At 38.5% G+C, this 27053-nt stretch overlaps 1 protein-coding gene across 1 annotated transcript in view; it reads left to right on the top strand.

The window, feature by feature from the left end:
* Positions 1 to 13818, top strand: part of tacr3a (tachykinin receptor 3a) — a 40117-nt gene extending 26299 nt beyond the window's left edge. Inside the window, exons 4-5 of the mRNA XM_079666837.1 lie at positions 7095 to 7291; positions 9198 to 13818. Coding sequence (XP_079522963.1) covers positions 7095 to 7291; positions 9198 to 9522 — 522 coding nt within the window. The 3' untranslated portion in view covers positions 9523 to 13818. The remainder of the gene's footprint in view (positions 1 to 7094; positions 7292 to 9197) is intronic.
* Positions 13819 to 27053: the final 13235 nt, after the last annotated feature.

The following is a 27053-nucleotide window of genomic DNA, read 5'->3' as shown; positions in this document are numbered from 1 at the left end:
TCTCAAGTGCTGAGTGTGAGAGGGGCTTTTCACAGATGAACCTAATCTGTTCAGAAAACAGGGCGTCTCTTCTCCCCTCAACGATCTCCTCCCTACTCTTCCTTTGCCTTGTCGGCCCGCCACTTACCCGGTTCAACCCCGTTCCATATGTGAGGTCATGGATTGCAAAAGGACATCGAACTGCACTGGACACAAGGTGCAGAGACAGAAGCAGGAAAATGGAGGCCGGGGGCTCTATGGCTGCTGTATGGGCCGTTTTGGACAAATGATGGTAGGAATATATTTGTCCATGCTGTGTTTGATTATTGGGTGGTCTATGGTTTAATATGTCTGCAAATCTATATTGAAATCGTAACTTCGTAGAAATCGTAATTTTCCCACCTGTTGTTTTGTTTCTCCCGTTAATTTAACGGACAGATATAATTGCTGCTTGTTAAAATGTTGCAGTATATATATTTTTTACATTCCGCACTCATGTGGTGCAGTGTTACGTTGTTTTGTTTCTCCCGTTAATTTAACGGACAGATATAATTGCTGCTTGTTAAAATGTTGCAGTATATATATTTTTTACATTCCGCACTCATTTGGTGCAATGTTACATCGTTCTGTAATCTGAAGGCTAACAGGCTACAAAAATAAAAATTGACCTGATGTAGAAACATCGTCTGTAAGTGTATTTTTTTGTTTGTTCCCTTACCTCTAACCCCCGTACTGAGCCGCCGGATCCACCCCCCCTCTGCGTTCCGGCACCTCCCACTTTACAAATTAAGCACCGGTAAAAAGACATCCTCCCTTTGTGGTTTGCTCTAATATATGTACACGTCTTATATTTGTTCTTCACTCATCCAGTATTCTCTCTGCTCTGTCGGGGCCAATTTGTGTTTGATTTTCAATTTAAAGAAAAAAACGGTCAAAGGGTCTCTGAATGTGAACATGAATACATTCACTCAAAAATGTACTCGGGCATGATCAGTATATTTGCTTTATAACCGTGTGCAACATAAAAAATTACATATCTCTGTTTTCACATTTTTTCTAATTTGAATGTTCCTCTGTATTTGCTTCCCCTGCCCTTGTGGGGTCCCCCAAGGAACACATTTGTGTCCCCTTTTACTTCCATTAGGCCATGCATATTGTAAAAACACAATCTATGGTGATGTACAGCTTTCTGTTCTTGTAAAAGCTTGGTTTCCTCCATTTTAAAATGTAATAAATTCTTAAACATTCAAGTGGAAGACCTTCTTACAGTTAAAGTCACTTGGTACAAAGAAATGTTTTAACACTGTTTTTCTTTGTACTGTATTTTGTTTTGTTTTAATTGTCCTAATCAGAGTTCTTATCTATTTTCCTGTCTTGATATCTTAAAATACTCACGCTTGTGTGCCTTTCATCCTTGCAATATTATAAAACACTTTATAACCCTTAAAATATACTGCAAACAATACACGTGAAAACAGAAACTCTATTGTTTTCTTTGTTATTCTGTTCTATTTGTGCACCAGTGAGGCCTTCAACTTTCATTCAAACTTTTGCACAATGCCGATGCTCAGCTTAGAACATTATAACACAAAGCCATGCTCTTACTATCAACACTATTATATAATATGAACAAAAGACATTGCTTGAAATATGTTCTCTCACATTCTCATTAATCCCCACCCCATACAGACATTGTCTACATCCCAGTAGAGATTCCAACAATGTTTAAATAAACCACAGCATGAGCTAACCTCCTGTGCTTTACAGGATATTCTTTCAACAATGTTTATTTAACTGCATGAGCAAAAGACTATGGGTTATGGCTTCATATCATGCTCAAAATCTTGGCCCCCATGGATTTTACACTATAGAAACTTGGGATGGATGCACGTTCTTGGTCTGCTCTGGCACATTTAACTATCAATAGTAGTTGCCAGTGTATAATGCTCAAAGTGTTTTCAAAAGTATTCAACCCATGCTGTGTCTTCTTGTTCCCTTCTGGACTGTTGCTGATGATCAATGCTAATAACACAGGCACAATTACATTTATTTGTTGCTTAATTAGAGCATCAACCTCTTGAGTCAGGAATGCAACATACCTCATTATTTGCACAGTTGCATAGCAAAAAAGAGTATGCCAAAACAATGATGTGTTAAAGCACACTGTAAGAAACGTACCGTGAAATGCACAGTAGTAACTGGCAGCAATTGACAAGTTACATACTGTAAAATGAATTACAGTAAGTAACTTGTCAATTGCTGCCAGTTACATACTGTAAAGGTAATCACAGTATTTACAAGTTGTTATTTACAGTAACAGTGTAAAATGAAACAAAGTAACTTCCAAGTAAAGCATGTTCGCTGATTGGATGTTTTAGCCGCAATGCACGTTGGGATGTGGTGTAAATGCGATATGATATCCGAAAAAAAATTCTGAGTTTAGGATGGCCGAAGACACAACACTACCCATAATTCCCGGCTATCGTTTGGGACTACAGTCCCGTTGACAAACCCCTTGATTAATCTTCAAGCTCTGGGATTGGATGTTGGAGGGGTAGTGCGCCAAGGTTACACCGAGCATCAAGCTCTTTGAAATGGAACGAAACCACGGCAGACTATTCAAAACTGGACTCGAACGCCCCCCCAGAACTACACATGCTGGCTATTGTGTTTTGCAACCTGTTCTCTATGGCACGTCTCTACTGGGAATTGTAGTTTTAAAAGACGTTTTCGTTTTTCCCAAAATTAGAAGTTGACAGTATTAAACTGTGTACAGCCCTGGAGGTTTAGGCGATAGGAAACACATTGGTGTGTACAAATGTAAAACATGTAAATACTAAATGGGTGAAAATCGCTTGTATCCATAATGGGCAGCATTAATATATACCCACATGACAGCTCATTGTTACTTTGTAATTCTACTCCACTACAATTCAGAGGTTAACCTGGTATTTTTACTCCACTACATTTATTTTAGTTACTTTGCAGATTATGATAAATGATGTGAAATATAAACAACCCTTAAAGCAGACTTTAGTTACACCTGAGTACAATTCAGGGAAGGTGATTGTCAAGTGCCAACAATCGGGAGAGATATTGGTGCTTGAGAAGACTAAACATTTATCTGCAGATCTCTATAAAGTATATTAATTACTCGTTATTCTCTACTAATAGTTCATTAAAAACTGTATATAATTGCTATTTTGCACATCCCTTTCAAGATTTCAAGATTTTCTAAGGTTTATTGACATATCATATACACAACTACAGTGTAGTTATGCAATGAATGAAAAACTTGGGTCACAGGTTCCTCAACAGTGCATTACAAGACATCTATCAATATGTGTGTACGTCCAGCAATTAAACTGTCAAATTCTGCATATTTCTTATTCTATCTACATACAGAAGAGTATAATTAATGTGTATAATATCAGTTAAAATAAGTGCTTCAACATAGTTAACATTGCAGGAAAGCAATATATTAGACGTTGAGTACTTTGTCAGGCTTAATATTTATCTGTAGATAGATACCCCCAAAGCTTTTTTCTTATTTGAAAGAAGACATTTACCTAAAGTATTCTTTAATGTGTTAATAAATGTTAATTAGTTTGTCTGTTTTGCACATCCTCATATTAATATCTTTGTACATCCATCACTAAACTGTTTTATTGTAGAGATCACTTACAGTATCTTCTTGATTTGTTCTATTCTATATTTCTATCATTGACCTTCTACTTTCCCCTATGTACTCTTAATATTTTTTTCATCAAATCACATTATTCAACAAAAATAACATTATTCCACAAAATTAATTCAATAATATGCTTTAACCACTAGGCGGTGCACACAAGGTACACACAGCATACTAATAATAACTTTGTATTATTAGTGTAGGACACTTATGTATGTATAACATCTGAAGATGTGTAGTTTTATTCATATTTTTAAATAATTTTACAGGATATTGCTATACTATTTCTCATGTTTTACTTCTACACATTAATATCTGATTTGTAAAACATCACAGACAGAAAGGTATATCCGTCATTTAATGGTAAGCTATTGAAATTGGGAATAAATAGATGTGTCTCCCATCACCCAAATCCCCTGACTATTCTCTCAACTCAGTATTTACATTCTTATATTCAAAGACAATCAGCAATATCTTTAAAAACTACAAGTCCTTTTCCATCAGCTGGGCACCGTTATGGTGCCCAATCTACCAATTGGATCAAATATAAAAGTCAGCCGAATTACTATGTACACTGCAAGGAGACGTATTTTGTGAAAATAAATGTAAGATGTTGTTTAATTGTTGATATATTTATGATCCACATCACATATTCAGTTTTGGCGGCAGTTCTTCAAGTTTTTCCAGAAGTCTTCTAATCAGGGCTCTATAAATAAAGAACTACGGAAGATGTGTAATATTTAATGAAGCCGAACCGTGTATTACAATGCTGTTATGTGATGACTTCCGAAGAGAAAAGCAAGAACACTCGGAATAAAGTTTTTTTAAATTATTTGTTTATGTTTTCGGATATCATATCGCATTAACATCATATCCCAACGTGCATTGCGGCTAAAACATCCAATCAATGAGCTTCAAGCTGAGGATCTTGGGTAATCTGTTCAGTGGGTTTGTGGTGTGTATCGCTCGAAATGTCCCTTATAGGCCTACGCCTGTTTCCGGTGACTTTATTTAAGGCTAAAAAGCATGCTAAAAAGCCCAAGATTATAGAATTAAACTAATAAATAAAAACAAGGATAATTGTGTGTTATTGTTGAGTAAATAACAGTGTGCTATTTAAAACTATTATTTTCTGTCTCACTCATGAGAGCTGGCGAAATTACAGCCTTGTCTCCTGATTTTAATTTAACCATATATCAAGCCCGATTCTTGATTTCAAATGTGTGCTCTAAAATGATATTTACAAATGACTATTATCATTATTATAAGCAAGACAATAAATGGCAAAGATATGTAGAAAATAAACGTATTTAATATACATTCATAACCAACGTAACGTGGGAGAAAATAAGTTTCTAGCTAAACGTAATTGAGAATGCAGTTTAGTTCTGTGAGAACGTAATTTTTAAGAGACAGGGTTGGATTTATTTTTGTATGAATTTATGTTTCATCCAATCTCAGAGCTTGTTGACTTATCACGAGGTGTGTCGCAAAGTAGACAAGCGTCGTCACAACAATAGCTGGGGATTGTGGGTAGTGTAGTCTCTTTGGCGCTCCACATTTCAGAGAAAACAAGTTGTTTCTCAGAATTGAAGGGGAAAAACACAAAAGCATTGTACACAATTTAAACCTATCAATGTCGTTTAATTAACAAAGGCAATCTGGTGTTTTTGAGTTGATGAGTATGGAGATATCACTGTCAAATCAATCGACAGTAAGGAGAACACTTACTTCCAGGTGTACAATTCTACGTTATCCAATGGGAATGGATGCTCACATTGCCTTTAACAAACGCCGACATAAATGGATTCGGTGCTTCCATGAGCGTCAAATACCGCCGCCGATGGGAATACACTGCAATCAGTTGAAAGCTCTTTGCGTCCGTTTATGAAGCGGAAGGAGCCTCGGCGCATCCTAACTGCACGCCATGGGACCCTGACCAAGTGTCGCTCCTGGACGTTTAGGGAGTGAGAGTGTGTTGGAAATACCGTGTGTGGGTAATATATGTTGTATGGAGTTCATTGGCAGTCTAAATATGGACTGTTTAAACTCAACCCAAGATCCCTTAACAAATGTTTCTCCTCCTCAAGTTTATTTACATATCAATCATATTGAGAAACTTAACTTCATTCAAAAGGAAAGGACAGCTTTTTAAAAAACTGTAACACATTGTGTTTTAATATGCTGCTAAAAAATAATCCCCAGCAAATACAATAGAGAATATAAGTCTTCATTAAATGTTCACACTGGCATTAAACAAAACTACTGACTGACTGCTTTACCACTGTTTAACAGCCTTCCAGCACCGTTTACAGGATGCCGTAAACTTCTTTGAGACATGCACTCCGAACAAGGGGTGCCAGGACTTTTGTTTAGTTTTTGGAAGGAATGCAATGATGTCTGTTTTCTCTCTGGTAGCGTGCCTGTGCTGCCTGCTTTTGAGAAGCCACACATTATATTGGATTGTGTTTCCAGTTATCACACAGAGACAATGCAGAACCATTCATTAACTTCACTTCCTAGAGTTGTTAAATGATTCATAAAAAAGAGAGAAAATTGAGAAAATAAGGGACATTTTTTATTTAATAATGTGTGTAACTACTAGGAAAATGGTTTAATACCATTTTACGATTTGTAAGATAAAGAACAGTTTATCTTTCTTTACCCTATAGCATATATTTCAGAAATATTATCCCGCTGTATTCTAGGAATAGGAATGTATTACCATTTATCATGCAACAAGAAAGTAAGACTGGCCAGAACATGTGGCGCAGTCTGGACTTTGCCGACATTATTTATCCAAAATCTTTCAAAATTATTCTTATTCCTCTCAATGTAACATATAGTAATACAAATACGCTTTGCAGATTCATACCAAGATCACTTTCTATCACAGACAGCTAACTTTCAACACAAGATGGTAATTGCAGTGCTTAGGCTATAACTCATTTTTGCTATTGTTAAGGTTATCTATTTCTTTATTTCACATTGATGTGTTATGTGGTGTGCCTTGTGATTTGTGTTGTTTTTCGAGTTTGTTCTGGGACCCCCTTGAAAGGGTTTTATCTTGATGCAATATATTTGCATTTGATAGACTCTATACAGAGTTTTACTGTGGCACTATATGCCATACATTTGACAAGATCAAACAAACAACAAGTACATACTCTCTTATTTTCCATAACAATTACCAGGACCTGCCAACATTCTGCAATCCGGAAGCTACTAAAATTAGATGCTCCACACTCTTCTACCAAGGTTTTCAGTTCCAGGGAAGTGGCGGGTTAGCAGTGGTTTATGATTTCCTCCTCACACAGTGCTGTCCTTCACTCTGTCTCTCTTAATGCTTCCAGGAATCCTAAACAGAGCTACCAATGACAGCTGGTGAATGTGTCTCATCCTCGTTCTCTCCTTCTTCTCGCAGGTGGTGAAGATGATGATCATTGTTGTTGTGACTTTTGCCCTCTGCTGGCTGCCCTATCACACCTACTTCATTGTGATGGGTCTTAACAAGCGTCTGAGCAGGTGGAAGTACATCCAGCAGGTTTACCTTTCCGTGCTGTGGCTGGCAATGAGCTCCACCATGTACAACCCCATCATCTACTGCTGCCTCAACAGCAGGTGAGTAACTACCAAACTACCACTGACACCGCTACTACTGTACATCAAACAACAACAGTGGGATTTATTTGTGTTTGTTGATAAAATAAATGTTCTTCACTGAGGGTAATACAGTTAAGTTCCTCTTGAGTTATATTAAGTGCTTTATATGTAAGATCAACGATATTCTGGTAATCTCATTGGAGGGAAAACATAAAATCTCTCTAGTGATTAAAATGCCGTATTAATGAGTTGTTATGACAGTTTAAAAAAAGGGGTTTAAGAAATTATATTGCTCTTAAAAATGTAATTATTTTTTTGTCTCAAAGAATAATTGCCTTCTGAAAAAGCTCCAAGCCAGGATCACAAGTCTTGTCTCTTTACTGTGGAGTACACTCACCATAAATACTGCACTTCCACATCACATACTTGTATTTCATAACTAGCCAAATATTTAGACACGAGTCACTTACTACCTATTAAAAAGCTTCACTGGCACCTTAAATAGAATCTCTTGTCAGCTAACCTTTTGTGCAGTATTGTTTTGAACTATACTTAAGCAATAGCTCACGACAGGCCGTGGTATATGCTCATTATATCACAGCTAAGGGGCGTGGTTCGGCCCGACGCGAAGCGGAGGGTTGACAACCCCCTTAGCTGTGATATAATGAGCATATATCACGGCCTGAAGTGAGCTATTGCTTTTATAAAACGGTTACCAAGCGTGGCAATATGAAAGAAAAATACACTCTAATTTAAATAGTTTTTATTAGTAAATAATGATGTTCAAAATAAAATAGTCCCTCCGTTGCCTTCTGCACAAAACATAGTGCAAGGTGGTTGCTATGCAACAACACTAACAGCAAGTGAACATATTAGACAGAGAGCGTTGATCGATTATTTGGCTGTTTATTTACATTAATGTGTATGTTGCCGTTTATTGTGCCTCCACTGAAAAACTGTCCAGCATCAGTAGCATGGCTTACGTGGTCACTTGTATAGGTTGAGGTTGTTCGAGTCTGTTGCTTGGCGTGGCGAGAATATTGCTCCACTTTCTCCGGTCCCCGAGATTGGGCTTCCAGTAGCTCTGGAGAGAGCTTTCGCACCTGTGGCCACTAACGGTCATCATTTCTCTGCTTTGTTTCAAGACCCGCATCAGAAAGCTTTTGAATGGTGCTACTTTTCCAGTTGGTCTACCTGCTCTTCACGTAGCTCTGCATGTCGTAGTTTAGGTGCTTTTTTTCTGGAGATCGGCACTGCTCAATCCACTCCTCAATACTATAGTAAGACCCCCCCGGAGGTTGAAGTTAATCTTAAATGTTTCCATTTTATGCTTTGTAAATTTGTTTCGTAACGGAAGAAATTTTAATATATTTATAAAACTGACAAGTCAAATCAAGCAATCTGATTGGTCGATAGCGTTTTTGCGGACCTCTTTGATTACAGATTTGAAAACATCGTTGCTTGCTTTAAAAGTAGCACAATTCATTCTGTTAAACATTCAAAAGTATCTAGATATCCCTGCCCTAATGCCAAAGGAACTGCACACTGAATATGTTTTGGCGTTTGATGTCTATGTCTGGACCGCTGCGTCAAAAAGGAGGGCTTCTGCCCCGTTGCTTCTCCGCTGCTTTCTTGTTCCAGTATGAAAAGCAAACAGCCCAACGGTATACTGTTTTTCTCAGACGCGGAGGGATACTGACTTGTTGTGAAAAGTAACTTACAATTCTACCCGTGGTATACGCTCAGTATATCACGGCTAAGAACCAATCAGATTGCTTGATTTGACTTGTCCGTTTTATAAAGTATTATATACAACTGGTTGTTTATTTAATTGTATATCTCAAAATACGCACTTCACACATTTACTCACTTTTCTGCCCTGTGTTTTTCAACCCTTTCCCTCTCCCTATTTATGTGGCACCAGGTTTCGCGCTGGCTTCAAGCATGCATTTCGTTGGTGCCCTTTCATCAAGGTATCCAGCTACGATGAGTTGGAACTTCGCTCAACGCGGATGCACCCGACCCGCCAGAGCAGCATGTACACGCTGTCCAGAATGGATACCACTGTGGTGGTGGTTTACGACCCTGCCGAGGGCAATGGCGGCGGTTCTGGGAGGAAGCAATCCCTGTCTTCCAAGAAGCGAAGCTACATCACAGCACGCCACACAGAGATCACTGCAAGCAACGGGGGCAGTGTGCCATCGCAAAATGGAGGGGCTCTAAGCGCTCAACCTGAAGAGTTCTCTTGAAGTGTATTCCCACAAAAACACACACAAACATATGCATGTAAAAATGTACACACATCATGCTCCACACATTGTACATTCAGACGGTGCAGAGATTTTCGCTTAATTCGCATTGCTTGATTAGACTTAGAAGCATTGTATCAAAGCGTCTCCTTTAACAGCATGGATAAAGAGATTATTTAATACTGCACCTCGATGGATAATATTGATGTTTAAGCTTCTCTTGAGCATAGATGGATCGTTGAGCGGGTCAGCTTTAAATGAATGTTATAAGCAGTTTTTATTTAACAGTTAGACAGCTCAATCAAGTCCCCATAAAGTGTTTTGCTACTTATTCTGCAGTAATTGGTGTCAGCCGATATCAAGGGTGAACCTGAAATATTTTTTATTATATGCTATTAGATTTGCTCCTACATAATGCCAAACAGACTTTGTCTATAATCCTGTTCTGTTGCCTAAGCCAACTGGGTTGTGTTTTGATTTGTTTTGTTTGTCAGCAGGACCACTAGTTAAAATGGAGCAGATTTCCATACAAAAGCAGATAACAAGTCTAATCTAATGTTTATATCATGTTTGGAGAGGAGGGCTGATGTGGAAATGGGGCTTGTTTAACAAAATCTCACAAAGGATTAGGCGCATTCACACCGCAGTACTTTTCCCACAAAGGTTCATGAGAGCTTAGTTCATGAGAACTCTTTAGTACAGATCGCGTTCACACCGGAAAATAAGTTCCTGTGGGAAAGATTAGGCAACTTCACGGCGTATACTACCACCCGAAGTCCCCGGCCGGAAGTCCCCGGAGCTGGGGACTGGCTTCAGTAGAAGCTGCTGGGACTCCCAGCAGCTTCTACTGAAGCCTTCCGAGTAAATCGCCAGAACGCCGACACCTCCTCTCATCTCCACCGCTCCCATGTTTTCTTTTGTGTTGCCATAAGTTAGTCTCTCTGTGTTTGTGCGCTGGGCTAATGCTAATAATGCTAATGCAAGGATAATAAAATGGCGGCTTCACAAAACCTTTTGGGAGTTTCACGGGGCGTGGTTTGCATTCCGCCCAGCCAATCAGACATAGGAACCTTTTTCTCTCACGAAAGTCCCTGCTCTCTAGCAGGGACGGAAAAGGGGGTAAAAAAGGTTGTGATTAACTCATTTTAGTTCCGGCTCTTTTTGGTGTGAACGGGACATTTCGGAACTATATCGGAACTAAAGTACTGCGGTGTGAACGTGCCTATTGTCCTTTGCAAATTCCAGATACATGTATTTTAGGGGCTTTCAATCCTCAAACAGGGCTTGGAATAGGGTGTTTGTTGTGATTAATGATACGTCTTAAAATCTGCAGGAGAGGAAAAAATCTAATTTTACAAATTGCGGTTTGGGGACAAAGGCCTCTTCTCTCATCACCTCTGCATTAAAGCTAGAGTTGGCAATTAGTTTCAAAAGCACGTTTTGTCCTCTTAGTCAAATGTACATCCCAACATCAATCCATCAATCACATGCTCTGACAAAAAATAAGAATGTTTATGAGCAGCCCCATCAAATAATTTGATTAGACCTCAACTTTAACTTTATTGTATCTGAGGGGATATTTATCTTGCAACCAGGAATACAGAGATATGCACACAGCTTCACAAAACTTGATAAAATAAATGGATTCAAGGATTCAAGGATACATGAATACATGCTCTACACTCATCTACCCAATCTCTCATGAACTCAAACTCCAGAGGTGGTCTTGCAATGCATGTTCATGAATTGTATCTTTAGATGGAGGCATGAAGGGATATTTTTCCAACTTATTTTTTCCGACAGTTTTTTTCCCACAGTTGCCTACTCTAGCTTTAATCTAATACTGGAATTATCTGTTCCATTGCAACACATTGAGTTAATTCTGCTCTGATTGAAATTAGCATAGTTACAGTCAGTGCACTGCTGTTTCGTAATGTTCTCTGCACGGTTTAAATGATTGTTAGAGAATCAATCAGGTCTGCTTGGAGCTTCACTGCTAGGACTGTAAAACCATCACGTAATGGAGATAATCTGAAAATATGTCATGGTGATTGTAACTATGTAAGTATGTCAAATTTTTCATGTAACTACACTCTCAACGTTATGTGATGCAAAGGATGCACTCTGCATTCATGTCCCCCTGAAGCCATAAATGAGCAGAAATGGAGTTGCTGTCACTCCATTAGGCTCTATGTGTGGCTTTGAGTCTGACTCTGAAAGCATTGAAATTGTGCTTGGCTTCCAGTTATGTAACGGTTGTAAATAACATGTTTCCTGTAACTAGCAACAAGCCAGAGGCAAAATCCAATTTGCAGCATGTCAATAAAAACAGGGTGCTGCAAAATTAGCAGATTGAAAGCGTACCAACCAACTACAGACCAGCGGTTCAATGTCTCTCATATTGACATTTGCAACCAAGGGAATGAGAACATAAAGGAAGCTGCAGAGTGAAGTGCAACCTTCATTTGAATGTTCCATAATGTTCTTTTAAATGCCTCCGCACAATGTGTAATGAGGGCCTTTTGTTATTGTTGGTATTGACTCTTTTTTCAACTCCCTGCTTGTGCGCACATCAATTGTTGAATCTGCACCAAGCAATCACTAGCCTTTGCCATGTTGGGTTTACAATATAAGTGGAACCATACTGTGACAGGTTTATATAAAACCATACTGTAGCAGACACGTGTTTTTATTATTTGTTTAGGTTTAGTGCTCGTTGCAGTGAAATCTAAATTTGGAGTTGTGTCATTTGTATTTTAAAGTTGTTAATAATGTTAAAAAATAGCAAAAGGGTTCCAAACATTGATTTTGGAAAATTAAAGCTTACATCTTCTAGATTGAAAAATAAATTTCGAGACACATTATAAATGTCCTTAGTTATTCTAACCAACAGTTATGAATGTTAGAAGACATCTTGAAAGTATTTACTCAAGAATGTGAAAAAAATAAGTTGTGCATTTCAGTGCGATGTATTTTTATGCTGTCGTCTAATAATTATATTTAATTTGAAGTTTGAATATTTGTATGTGGTAATCAATATAATGTTTTGGTTCTTTGTATACATATGTGTCTTTTGTATGAATATACAGTACAATCTGTGCCTATTTATGTGAAGAAGTAAGTAACCATATTGTTTGTGGTGTTGTTAAAGGATCATTTGTTCATTCCGACCTGAGTCTACATTTTTGTTTCTTCGCACCACAAAAACCATTATGACGTTGTGATAACTTCACTACATTCAATTGTTCAACTTACTTAACTACTACTGTCACTGCTTTTATTATTGTTTGTCCTTTAAACTAATTATTCTTACATTATTATTGCTGGCAAATGAAATTTATTTTGGTAATTTGAGACGATTATAGGATCTCTTTGTTATGTGATACTAAGTGACTCTACAAGTCTATACCATGTTTCTTATAATGAGACGTCTGAAAGGTGATTAATTGCTCTGCATTGGTCAGTGATGATGTATTTGTTTATTTGTAGCTTCATTGCAACTCTCTTCTTTATAGTAACAATAGTGTTATTAAGTGACATGTCATGATTATGAATAAATGTAGCTGTTAGTAGTCCAATTCAATGAAAGGATTATTTGAAAACTGAGCAAAATAGTGTTGTCTGTTGTCTGAAACAATGCAGTTTCCTGTAGTAATCCGCAACTTTTAAATATCTCAATTCCTTATATTTCTCAATTTTGTTCCATGCAGCAACAAATATTCAACCCTTAGGGAGCAACCTGCTTTTATGAAGGACAATGTTTTCTTGCAGTTACCTCTACCACATCTCATAATTACCTGTTCATGTAAGCTTTAAGATGTTGTTATAATGAGATATTTATCCTGTAATGGCAATGTCCTTCCATATCTACTTCTTTCCAGATTGTTGAACATTTACATATATTACCTGCAAACAGGAAATTCTTATATTGAAAACCCACATCCATACAAAAACTAATCTTCTATTAGCAACATGTGTTGATATGAGAATTAAAGGAGAAAGTAAATTATGAATTTCCACTACAGCCTTTGAGATTCAAAACCCAACAAAATATGTAAGTATGTATATTCTTAAACATAAATCAATATATATAGGCACAGTCACTGTAAAGCGCAGATTGAACTGCGGTCATTCTGTTATTTTTAGTCCCTTTAACCACAACACAAAAACTTGTGCTCCATTTTAGGAGTGCAGTCACGCCATTGAAATGCAGTGCAAAGTCAACTCATCAACATAATTGAGATCAACTCAAATGTTGCGGATTATAACATTAAATTGACTTTATGAAATTCTTAATATGTGTTGTTGTCTCTGTCTTGCTTTACAAAATGGATTAATAAACTATTCTTACTGCTACACAGAGAAAAATCATGTTCATGCAGAGGGGGTTCGGTTCCAGTCTGTCATGTATTGCTTGTATCATAAAAGTAGGCAGTCTGTTACGATCTGAAGTTTTACATTTAAAACAAACATGTAAACAGCTTCCGTGACAACCAGTTCATGGCATATGATATGCTAAAGGGTATACACGGTTAGGATCAATCCTTTAAAAATACATCAAGGCAAAATCGTAACATCTCTTCACTGCACAGTGAGTACCTTTGACTCAATGGGTAGACAATTGAGGAAAAACCTAAACATTGAACAAGAAGCAGTTTAACTATACACAAAGTGGGAAAATGGCAGCTGTATTCCTTATTCTGCTATACACTTCATGGATTCAATGTCTTATTTGACATCTTTCTCAAACTTTATTGCAGTATACAGTAGCTGGCCAAATCTAAAAGTTGCTTTGAGAATTGTGCGCTTGTAGCCTCCAGATGTTCTGTCAGCTGACAGATGTGCATGTTACCAGGCAACATACATCTTACAACCACCTTTGAGATTACTTGATCACTTAGACCGTTTAGCTTATCTATGTGTATTTTTGCAATGGTCTGAAGCACAACAAACAAGATTTGTTACAGAAAAAGCCCACCTATAAAAATTATTAAATACAATGATAAAAAAAAACACAGGTGGCAGCTGGTGGCTAAGATAACTTTTGGTTAGACATCTATTTTTTTCTTGTTATAACGCCACCACAGCTTATTTACCGGAGGTTGTATACAGTAGGCATCCCCGGAAATGTAATGAACCATCAACTGAAGCTGAAGCAGATGATGAGAGAGAAAGAGAGTGAAAGGGAGCATACAACAAAAGATAAATTAAAATGGAACGATTTACCACCAATTCAATTGACAAGGTAACACAGTATTTGTTCATGTCTGAGGGTGTTTTGATTTTTAAGGATCATTTGACATGAAGGAGCAGCATGTAGCGGTTCTGGAAATATCACTGTAGTCTAATGGTAATCTGAAACTAATGTTTCTTTAAAAAAAACATTAACTTCTATCATCACATATAATTTGTTTTGTAAAAGAAAAGAAAAATGTGGGAAGTTCAGACCTGATCCTCTCAGATTCTAATTGTAGAATATAAGGGTACATATACAATGCTGGAATATTCATTCCTGGAGCACATGTTTGCTAAATTATTCATCCCAGCTGTATTAAACTATTATTTTACTCTAGAGCGGTGAGCACAGCTAAATAAGGCAATAGGTATGCAGCAGTGTGTCTCTGCTGTTCAACCTTGCTTTTCAGTCTTTTCTCGCAGTTCATCACTCAGGATTTCTTTCTATATTGCATTTGAATTTTTAATTGGTGGATAAAGAACAAGATATAAGAAACCATTTATTATAATAAAATATGTACTGTACCAGAAAACATTACAATTACTCTTGGGGTACTACATTATAGGAGTCTCTTTTCCAGCTCAATGTATTCCCTATGTTGAGGCCCAGTAAACACCGACTCTACTAGATGCTAAATTACAAAACATAATGCACCATGTCTTGTTTTCTAAAGGAGACATGCTGTTGTATTCTAAGAGCAAGCTTGGATCCACACTCTAAGTAAGGTATTTGTAACACAACAACTCATGACTGCTGCAAAGGAGTGCTGGTTTGCTGCTCTGTGTCACACTACTTGGAAGGTCGTTCATTTTAAGAAGCCTATTACCCACCCCAACACCGGAGAAGCAAAGCAACATAAAGCTGTCAATGTCCTTAGCACTGTTCCTTTCAAAATAGAAATGTTTATATCTGGTGGTTAAAATAATTTACTGCTTCTACCCCTCTCAAAAGAAACATGCGTTAGTGTTCTTGCCACCATTTAATTGTGAGATGATTGAAGGATCTCTTTGTTAGTAAGCTTCATAAAGCTGTCGGGGATGCCTTAGTGAAAACCTTTTGATCTTTAGTGTGCCCACTAAGACTATGAGCTCAGAACAGTCTCATAATACACACATGCACACAGAAGGATTCAAACTTGTATTTCATGATCCGCAAAATGATTCACACTTGTACTTCCGTATACACTTGTGTTTTTCAATGCACACACACAAATGTGTTCCGTTTCATATACATGTAAATAAAATCCAAACAAGGAAAAAGGTTTTACATACAGTATGTATTTTTGATCCACACATATTGTTTAAAACCTCTGAACCTGCAAACACAAACCGCTTTCTGTGCATGGATCGCTGTGCATTCGTGTGTGGGTTTTTTGAGACTCCCCTGATGGTCAGCCGATTTGTACTTGTAATTTTTTCTATCTATAGCCAATCAGATGTCTCCTCAATTCCAAGCCAATCACATGAGCGCGGGTAGATTTCTTGCGTTCATGACGTAGCGCTTCATGTACGCATTTTGCGCAGTCCGGTGCTGACAGGTCCATGGAGCCTGCAGGCGCTAATCTCAGGACACCTCCACTCTCAGTACATTGCCTCTTTCCGAACAGGAAATGCACGCAATTACAAGCCTTTATATTATTAAGGTACAGCGTCACTTTCCGAACCATTGATGAATGCTTGTGTGTACACAAAAACGGCAGAAAAAAACTTTTTAAATGTGTGTTCCTGTATGGCGAATACAGCTGCTTTATTTATGCAAATAAATGTCCCCTCTGTGGGACTAATACAGGTATTCTGATGTCTGTATGAAGTTGTTGTGAGTGTGGAGGGAGCAGCTACAGGTTAGCTTAGCCTAATCGATCAGTGCACTACGAAGCCAGTGCTAGAAAGTGAGCTGTCAACGGGGGGAGGACCGCCGGTCATTATCGGCCGATATTCACTATATTTGTACAACTAGTTTGTTCGGTGCTCTCTATAAAGGCCGATCAGGAGAGCTGGATCTGATCGATATGGACATAAACGCGAGTGAAGTATAACCTGACGCGAGTCTGAGATCAGATCAGCTGCTGAGTCTGACGGAGACACGCAGCTCTGCATGATCACCTGATGCTCCGCCCTGTTTAGCGAGCTGACCGGACTGCGCAAAATGCGTATATGAAGTGTCATGAAAGCAAGAAATCATACCCTCGTGGGGGCTCGCTCATGTGATTGGCTTAGACTGGAGGAGACATCTGATTGGCTATAGATGAGAGAAATTACAAGTATGAATCGGGTGAGCGTCAGGGGAGTCTAAAAAAAACCACACACGAATGCACAGCGATCCGTGCACAGAAAGCGGTTTGTGTTTGCAGGTTATGGGGTTTTAAACGGAAAACAAATATGTGTGGATCAAAAATACATTATGTAAAACGTTTTTCAGTGTTTGGATTTTATTTACATGTATATGAAACGGAACACATTTGTGTGTGCATTGAAAAACACAAGTGTGGATCCGGAAATACAAGTGTGGATCCTTTTGCACATCATGAAATACAAGTGTGAATCCTTCTGTGTGCATGTGTGTATTATGAGACTATTCTGAGCCCATATAAGACTGCTTACAGTGAATGCATCTAACAGCAATCCTAATTTTAAAAGCCGTTTAAGAACAAAGGCAATTTACATGTTCTGGTATTAGCCACTGTCAAATAATTAATTACAAATATTATAATAGGATTCACTAATTGTTTCATTCCAAGGAAAGAAAATGTGCTGTACCTTTTTATTTTTGTCTGAAAAACCTCTGTAAATGACATCGTTCTCAGATCGATAAGGGGATATGCTGCTATCTTCCATACACGTGATTTGGATATTATACTGGCCTCGCCGAAATCTCCTTCTCGGTTAACCAGCGAGATAAACACTGTCACACAGTAAAACTCAAGCAAGCAGTGTGAAACTGAAGGAATACAGAAACGAGAGCAATTGTAAATATCAACTACATGACATAATAATTACATAGATAGATATCCAAGACGGCATGAAATTAGGTCAGTGCCAAAGTACAGATGCAATGTTTAGGTTGTATTGCATATCCAGCAACTACAAAATGTCAGCTGGGATCAATGATCACAATAACGCACTCAAGGTAAAGATATATAATGTATAAACTAGGGCTGTCAAATTAATAACGCGTTAACGCAAAAAAAAATGAACGCCACTAATTATTTTAACGCGATTAACGCATACGTATTTTTTTTCCTCTGCCGCCCCGTAGTTTCAGAGCGCATCAAGTTTAAAATACCATCTACAAGCTGATGCTAACAGCCCCGCTCCTGCCGCCCGCTTGTGGCAGGCCACACTTCCACGCTCACCGGCAGGCCCGGACTGGCCATCGGGAGGACCGGGAGGTGTATGTGTGGCGCGAGGGAGAACGCGCACACCTTACGTGTATTGTTGTTGTTAGCATCTGGTGCTAGCTAGCTGCGCTAACGGATACAAAGAGCTGTTTCAATGAAAACAGAGGAGCGGCATTTCGCCGACAACTGCGCCGACCACTTGACTTTATACAGGTAGCCAGACAGTGGGACATTGTACGAAAAGTCAGCGCACTCAGCACGGATAGTGCGCGCAACATGATTGCAGCATCCAGGCAGCTCCTGTTCGAACATATGCCTTGAGGCGCGCGCGCACACACACACACACACACACACACACACACACACACACACACACACACACACACACACACACACACACACACACACACACACACACACACACACACACACACACACACACACACACACACACTATGAGAGAGGTTCCAGGTTGAATTGAGGCGGATATTTTTAATGTTCAGAGGTTGTTGTGTTGAGAATATTCATGAGAATATTTGTCATTGTTCAAATGACAAACAAACATTTGCATAAAGCATGTTTGTCCACTCATATGATGATAAGAGTATTAAAAACTTGAAAAATATCCCTCGGTACATTTAGGACGTAGTGTCCGTGACGTCACCCATAGGATTCTGCAGAGTTGCCGAGAAGCCCTTAGCAGGCGGAGTCGGCCACTAACGGCTTGACAGCGACGTCAGAGTCTAATCCCGCCCGCTCCAAATAAGGGCAAAGAGGCGGGACCTACTGCCTCCGAACTGGAAGTAAACAGCTAGCTCAGGCTAAAAAGCTAAGCTAACATGAAATACGTGCATACCAAGTTACTGCTAACAGTGTAGTTCCCCTATATAAACGTTACATTCATAATCAAATGAGACAATCTGCAAGAGAATTAGCTATGTTTTGTTATTCTTAATGCTTGTCATTCACACGTTAAGAAAAGACGGACTCCACCGCCCGGGCCCCGGACCTAACGGAGCCGCAGTGGGCTAGCTCCGGGACGCCGGCTGGAGCTAGCCCCCTGCGGCTCCGTTAGCTCCGGCGGCCACCACTGGGATAATTGGGTCCCTTATTAACATTTGCTCCTGTTTAGCATTATGGGCGTCATAGCCAGGCATAGACTATAAAAGTCTTACCCAAGGCTGAATCATAAACTAAAATGTATATAGTATAAAGGGTTACGTCCTTAGCTGGCTAATAAGTAACGGCCCGTCTACACTACAGGCATGAAAAAATCCTGAAGCTGGGCGTGTCTGAAGCTTGGCGATTGTTTGCGAACAACCAATCACATGAATCTCCCGCCCCCGACATACAAAGCAATAGCAATGTTAAAACGAAGTAAACTGGATATAAACTCTCCAAACAGGCGAAATAACGATCAGTTTCACCCACTGTCTCTGCCACCTCCCTCCATGCCTGGTTCCTCCGGTTTGTATCCCGGTAAATAGTTCCGGTCGTAAAGAACCGGGTGATTTGCTACCGTAATATCTCGTTTGGAATATGAGGAAATGAACTGCGGTCTGGCTCTCCCAGCTTGCACGCGGTTTGATTGGCTGAGCTTGCACTGGCGGGATTTGCATAAACGGGATTTGATTGGCTGATGCCAAGCATCGAGCCTCAAAAGTTGAACATTGTTCAACTTTTGATGCCGATAGATGCTCGTGATGCTTGCAAAGCCATGCTCCCCACAATGCAGTTCGGCGAAGATTAAACATCTTCTACGTCACCCCATTCAAGTGAATGGGCGAAGCGTTGAAAGCATTTTTTGATACCTGTAGTGTAGACGTACCGTAACAAGCTAAGCTACCAAGCACACAAACACCTGCGAAGGGGACATGTATAATATTATCATTTTAGACTTCTTGGAAGTTCTATTAGTACATTCAAGCGCACAGCACAACATTTAAATTGTCTGGTATTTGTAACAATATTCCCTAAAAGGCACAATCACCACGAACACGGCTAAAGCTAAAGGGTCAACTACAGTAACTACAACTAACTAACGTTAGTATGGTTGTAGCCTCTCAGAGTGGACAAATTGCTGTTAGCTGACAGTGAGGCATTTACATATCCATCAAAGTGACCACGTCCTAATTTATGCAAAAGCTTTAAGGCTTAATATTAATTAAACAGATGACTTGAGAAAAAATTCACCCCCCCAATCCATATTCATGAAGGGGGGATCTAACTATACAGAGAATATGGTTTTTTGAACCACGATGTAAGCATGTTTAATTCTGCTCTAAAGTTGGGCATTTTAACATTGGGGTCTTTGGAAATTGCTCCCTTCTGCAGACTGCTCCTACTGGCCACTAGATGAACTGCAGTTTGAGGCACTTCCGCATTAGCGTCGGCTCTTCGGTTATGGCTAGAAAGGATCCGTCTAGTGTAAATATGACGTCACGTTCTCGTTGTAACTCTCGTTGTAATCGGAGCGTCTCGGAAACACATCTTTACTGTGGCCAACTGATGTTAACGATCGTAACTGAAAGGCTGCCTGCCAAACGTAAACATTCAGCCACGTGACATTCAGCCAAACTCTCGCGAGAGTTTTACACTAGACGGATCCTTTCTAGCCATAACCCGGCACTTTGCCGCTTGTTTAGAACAGATAAAAAATTTGCGATTAATTTGCGATTAATCGCAATTAACTATGGACAATCATGAGATTAATCGCGATTAAATATTTTAATTGACTGACAGCCCTATAGTAGAAATATAAAAACTTACAGGAAATGCCTTCTCAAGGGCTATGAATGATGGATGTAGTGATGGCAGTTTGACACTGAAGCTTCGAACGGAGCTTCAACCCTGGACTTCCAATTCCATAGAAGCAGTGCTTCGAAGCTTGCTTCAAATCACGTGACATGTGACGTCCGAAGCAGCAACTGCTTCAAATCACGTGACATGTGACGTCCGAACCAGCAACTGCTTCATTTCCTGAATGAATCAACTCACTGGTTCGCCGTCCAATCAGGTGATTCAATGCACTGCCTCGCCTCGATTCTGACAGGTGACAGGTTGAAACAGTTTCAAATTTGAGCCCTCCCACACTTTATAACCGCTCTAAGCAATGTGTGGGTTGTTGTCGTAATTTGCGTTGTTGCTGTTGAATTGTTGTTGTTGTTGGCATTGCATTTGAATTGGATCATTATAGAGCAAGCCAGGAAGAAAAATAGGTCGTTCTGGCTCGTGAAACACTTCGAAATGTGGAAGGTTGTGAACAAAAAGAAAATGAGTAATATAAAAACACTTCAATGAGGAATAGATAGTCCAGTGGATAGAGCCGGCGGCCAGGATGGAGTGATGTCCTCTGCGCAGCTGGTTCAAAGTCTAGAAGAGTTAAACTTTTAATCATTGCTTTTCAACTTTAATACTTTAATGACTGATAAAAGGCCCTCTCTACCCAAAAAAATTCTAGCACTCTCTAGTCTCTTCTCAATAACCCAATAAACACAATTATCAATCTTTAATTGCAAATAGAACATGATATTCAGTCTTATTGTGTGTGTGCTGCGTGCATAGAATATTTTTCAAGGCAAATATACGTTAAACCCACTCCAGCCTTGCACTTCGCCAGGAGAGGTCGCTGTAACTGAAGCTTCGAGAAAGGAACCTATTTCCGACACAATTGTCCAAGTGGTTCGACGCTTCATTCAAAGCTTCATTTTTCCATCACTAGATGGATGGCATAGGATGAACAGACATCACCTTAGCTGGAGCACATATGCTATTCTGAAATGTCTCAGGCTAACTTCCTGTCACATGGGAACTAAAAATAACTGCTTCATGCATTACGAGAAGTCACCAGAAGGAGTCACTATAACACACAAAATATATAATAATTGGCGGAGCCAGAACAGATATCATTTTGAATTATTTTTTGAACTACTTTGATGCCTGTGTGAGTTTGTGCAGGCAGAACTAAGCTTTCAACCAATGTGGAGAATATCAAGGTTAATGTTTGATGAATGAACTGAATGTGACATTTCCCCTCCTGCCCTAAACTGCTTTGATAAACTATACAGTCTGAAATCTGACATGTAAATAGTTTGTGGCAGTGAAATGTCACTTTGACCAGTAATAGGTTTTTGTATTTTTCTTTCTGATAGTCCATGTGTCAATCCTGTATATCTGATTTTACACCAAAACACTAATGAAATAACTACCACAAAAAGCCAAAAATATCTATTTTTTCTTTCGTTCCTTTTTCATTATTAGGTTTTGTGAATTTACAGCCATGGATAACTCCACTTTATTATGCGATGCAAATTATATTGTACACGACGGCATGATTCACCAGTAGCCTCCAGTTCATTTGTTAACTTTAGTAAATGCATGAGTGAAAGCTTTGTTCTTGCTCTTTCAAACATGGTTCAATAAATATTTAAGGAAATCATGCGTGGATCAAGGCGTGAATTATCATAATGAGAGAGATTACGGTGCTGTATCACAGAGATTTGTGGAAATGTTTGGAGAAGCCCTTGGTGTGCTGGCTTACATGGAAACCAGTGCGTTGACTTGTGTGTATCATTTTAGATAAAGTACAAATATAAAATCACTAATATGAAATGTTGCAATAGCCACAGATGCTTTTACCGAGACATACACTCTAAATTATAATGACTTTTAAATGAATTGCCATTGCTAAACAAGTTCAATCAATGTTGATTGAGGCTATTTCTGACATGAAAAGCTCTCTGTATTCTCCAGTATAGTCGACAGAGTTGTGGTGTCAGTGGGGTCTTTCCCTGTTAGGGCACACAGGGCATATCTCCCCAGCCGCCCTCAGGAAAACCCTCTTCAAGTCTGACTTTGCACATTTTCTCCATCCTCTAAAGAACACATTTTCTTTTTCAGAAACTTTTCTTTCATTTCCATTATACTGCTAGTTGCTACTCTGTCTCCGAGGTCTCTGCCATGTGGTTTTTAACCATTCTCTGCCAGAAAGGTGAAACAGGTTTAAAATAATGACAGAATAAATTCACTTTCGTATGTAAAGAAATTAGCTTGAGAACAATTAAAAGCAAGCTCAATGGTATTTACTTGCATTGTAGCACAATGAAACAAATTAAACCAACCCCTGCACACTTAAATATGCACATAATGGGAGATAAAATAGTTATTCAAACAACAGACTCATTATACTTAAACCATTGGGCTACTTCCAGTACGCCCAAAGTTAAGTGGTTGAATACACAAAAAATGAACACCATATTGGGAAACTACTTCATGTGAGCTAACTCTGAAGTAATATCACAAACTTCCCAGGCCCTAAACTAGTGTGCATCGGATGAAAATTCTAACTGACTGTTGTTTTTTGTTTTAATTGAACTCTTAAAATGAATGTAATAAACAGCAGCACCACAAACAAATATTAATTAAATTAATTTCAGTTGTGTTTATAGGACATGACAAAAGGTAGACATAAACTCAGTCATATTAAGCTGAGGCTAATCAATCTTAATTACCTTGATTGGAAACACCTGTGGCAGAGGCCATTTTGGTTTCATGGAAGACATTTTGAGGAAAGGCACAGATGTCAATAACTTAATGATGGCAGATCTACATGGGAAGTGAAATATGGATAAAGACTGAGCTGGTCCAGTGAAACCTTTTGAGATCAGAGCATTGACCTGAATCCTGGACCTTGGTGAGTCAACCAAACCTTCAGCTCAGACACTGTGAATGTCAACAAAACACAGGGATAGGCCCCACATTGCCTCACCTGATGTGGCTATTATTTTGTGGGAATGCTGATAACAGCATTCCAACTATCTGTTATTCCACGCACGAAATTCTTTAATTTTATTCCGCCTGTTATTTTGCCGGTCTTCTTCTCCCACATTCCACATCGCAGAAACTCTGTTCGAACATCAAAATGTTCAGCTCGGTCTGGAATCGATTGCTATTACTTTTCTCATTCATAACTTTCAGAATTCCCGAGATATATCCCATCATTCATCACATTTTTAACCATTGAAGTCAATGGAGAAAATCTTCAGACTTGAGCAATCTTCATGCAACTTCAACTGCTAACTGTTCCTTCATACTTTCACTCAGAAACCTCATTCCAACTTTAAAATGTTAGGGTTAGGTTTAGGTATGTCTCAGTCACCATCAAGTTAGTTCAAAAGTTTGCAGTTCAAATATTCTGATGCTTTTCCAAGCCTTTTCACTTTCTTTTCTTCTCTCATCACACATTCAAGCCCCCAGTGTTCATGTATAATTTCAATCTAAATTCTTCACTTTCTTCTTACACATTACATTTCAGCATAGCAATTCAGCGTAAGCTTTTCAGTATAAAGCATTCCCAATAGCAATTTATTCAAATTGGGATACGCGGAACCCTAGGGGTACGTTGGAGTACTGCAGGGGGTACGTGAGATTCATTTTATGTTAATGAAAAAAAAGGGAGAAAAAAAAGATAAATATACCAATTTTAGGAAAAGTAACAAAGTTTGAGCAGTGTGGATTTTATATTAATAGACTAGAGTTACACATATCAAAACACGAAATGTAATAAATGCAGTTAGCCTCCCTTTCAGAATGACAAAGATCCTCAGTGAAGCACAAGCCCATGTTTCTTACTAAATTGTAAGTACAACTTATTAAAAAGATCAGTTCAATGCAACTAATGTCGTCTGAGTGTTATTGCATGATGTTAAAATTGGTTTGCCATGAATTTAGTGATGGATTGTAAACATTTTAAATGTAGCATTTAAGTGTTTCTCAGTTACAATGTTGTTGTTTTAATAAATCATACACTGATGGTGCAGCGCTGTACTGTACCTCTTTGTATAGGCATTTTGTCCCTAACAAATCTTTTTTGCGCTGATCAGGGGGTACTTGGCTGAATTTTTTTTTCAAAGGGGGTACATGATTGAAAAAGGTTTGAGTCACTGGACTAGTTTATGAATGATGTTCCAAGCAGTTGGGTCTTGTATTGCAAACCTTTCTCCTACAAAACTACATTCCCATACAACTAAACTGCATTTCAAGGGACATGTTTCACCTTCCAGATCATAGTTACCACTTTCAAATATGTGTGGGATTGTAAATTGAAAGAAAACTAATACAAAAAATGACACGGTTATGTTTAAACTACTAGGTTAATTCAGGACAAAGTGCATTCGCCTCGAATAACAATTGATAACATAGTTATTTGTAAGTTAACATCATCTTAAGGGTACCACGCTGAGCATTGTACTGTACAGGTAAAAAGGTTATCTTAAAATAAAGCTTTGCCCGAGATGTTAACAATTTCTGGATTTTGCGAACAAAACCAATCTGTGAGGACAAAGCAATGTAGTGACAGATGCGGGTGTTGTGTGACAGTCTGGATATAGTAGACCTTTCTCAGCGGCACAGCACACATTTTGACTTGTCAAACACTGCTGTAATTAATAACATAAATAATGGCTCCATTCCACGAAGGTATTTTCATTCTCAGGCCATTGTAACACACCTAATATGAACTGACCCATCATTAATGTTATGTGTTACATCTGTCATTTTTGTGCTATGAAAAAACATAGTATATGCTGCAAGAAATTATATCAACAGGGATTTATAAGTGTATACTGTATATAGCTAGGACATTGAGAGTGAGGTATAACAACGGTGCAGTTAAAGTGTGTCTGTCTGCAAAGCAATGTCTGAAAAAAAGCACTTGAGGAGCTGTTCATGAGTAATAGCCCTAAAAATAATGCTTAACTCGAGCTGCATCCTCTTGAGCCGCCTTGAACACTTGATTTGAGAGTAAGAATGTGAAATGGAGACTTCAGACTGAATAAAACTCCACCAGGAGTATGAAACCGTCGTTTTTCTAAAACGTTTACCGAGCATCAGTCAATTGTTGGTATGAATCACCAGAAGAGGCACGGATTCTACACTTACCACAAATAAATTATGGATGTGAATAATTTAAGAGCAGTTTATTATGAGCTCCTTACTTAATGCACCCTTAAATAAATAATGTTGATAAAACCCAGCACACGTTTGAGCTCAGCATTCTTGTGGTGATGTTGTTATGCTTATTTTAAGATTAAAATAGCAGGTTGTATTATCATTTCTAGCACTGATATTACCAACCAACCAAAGGTAATCTTGATAAAAACACACTGAGAGGATTTGTGGCAGTATCATTTAAATATTGTTAAGATTAATGCCTTACCTAATTCCATGGTGACTTACACTGTCAGTGCAAAGCAGGATAGACTACAGTATGAATCAATGATTAGCCAACATTAATTAACTGATGGCTACAGGACACCATCCTGTGTATTGTTGAACCACAATCAGTCTATAATCTAATCTCCAGTTTGTTCTAGTATGTGTGGGCAGGGTCTAGACACAAACACTTTTAATCAATACTTATTACAATCAGATAAATGAGAGAGATATTGAAGGCCAAATGCTCCATGGATACACACAGACTTCTGCTAACACTAAAACATGACATAAACTCCCCTAGCATCAGTCTACCACAAAGCTAAACAAAATCTTAAATCTAAATCCGAATGTCCAGACTTTTCCTCATTGACAGGCTCGATTATGCAACAGTTGTCTATTCAATTAATACATAATAATGTGTTTATATTTAAAATATTTGTAGTAGTCCATGGAAGTTGAAAACAATGTTGGCCTCCTGTAGGTGGAACAGTGGGGGTGAATACATTTGTACTCCTGTCAATAATTTACTTATAATTTTAAAGCAATTAACCTCTATGGCATACATTAATTCTTAATCAAGCTTTGATGCAGCTGTTGCTTAGAATTTGCTCATTTCTGTTTCAGTGATTAGGTACAGCACCTGAGCATGACATATGTTGTGAAGAAAAACGCATCTCTCTATTCATGAAAGAGAAAGACAGGCTGATTCAATTATGTCTGTGTTCGGATCTCCTTTTATAGCTT

This window comes from Notothenia rossii (genome assembly GCF_949606895.1).
Source record: "Notothenia rossii genome assembly, chromosome: 1".
Taxonomy (NCBI): domain Eukaryota; kingdom Metazoa; phylum Chordata; class Actinopteri; order Perciformes; family Nototheniidae; genus Notothenia; species Notothenia rossii.
The sequence above is the reverse complement of the archived record's forward strand: the minus strand, read 5'-3'. Positions and strand labels throughout refer to the sequence as shown.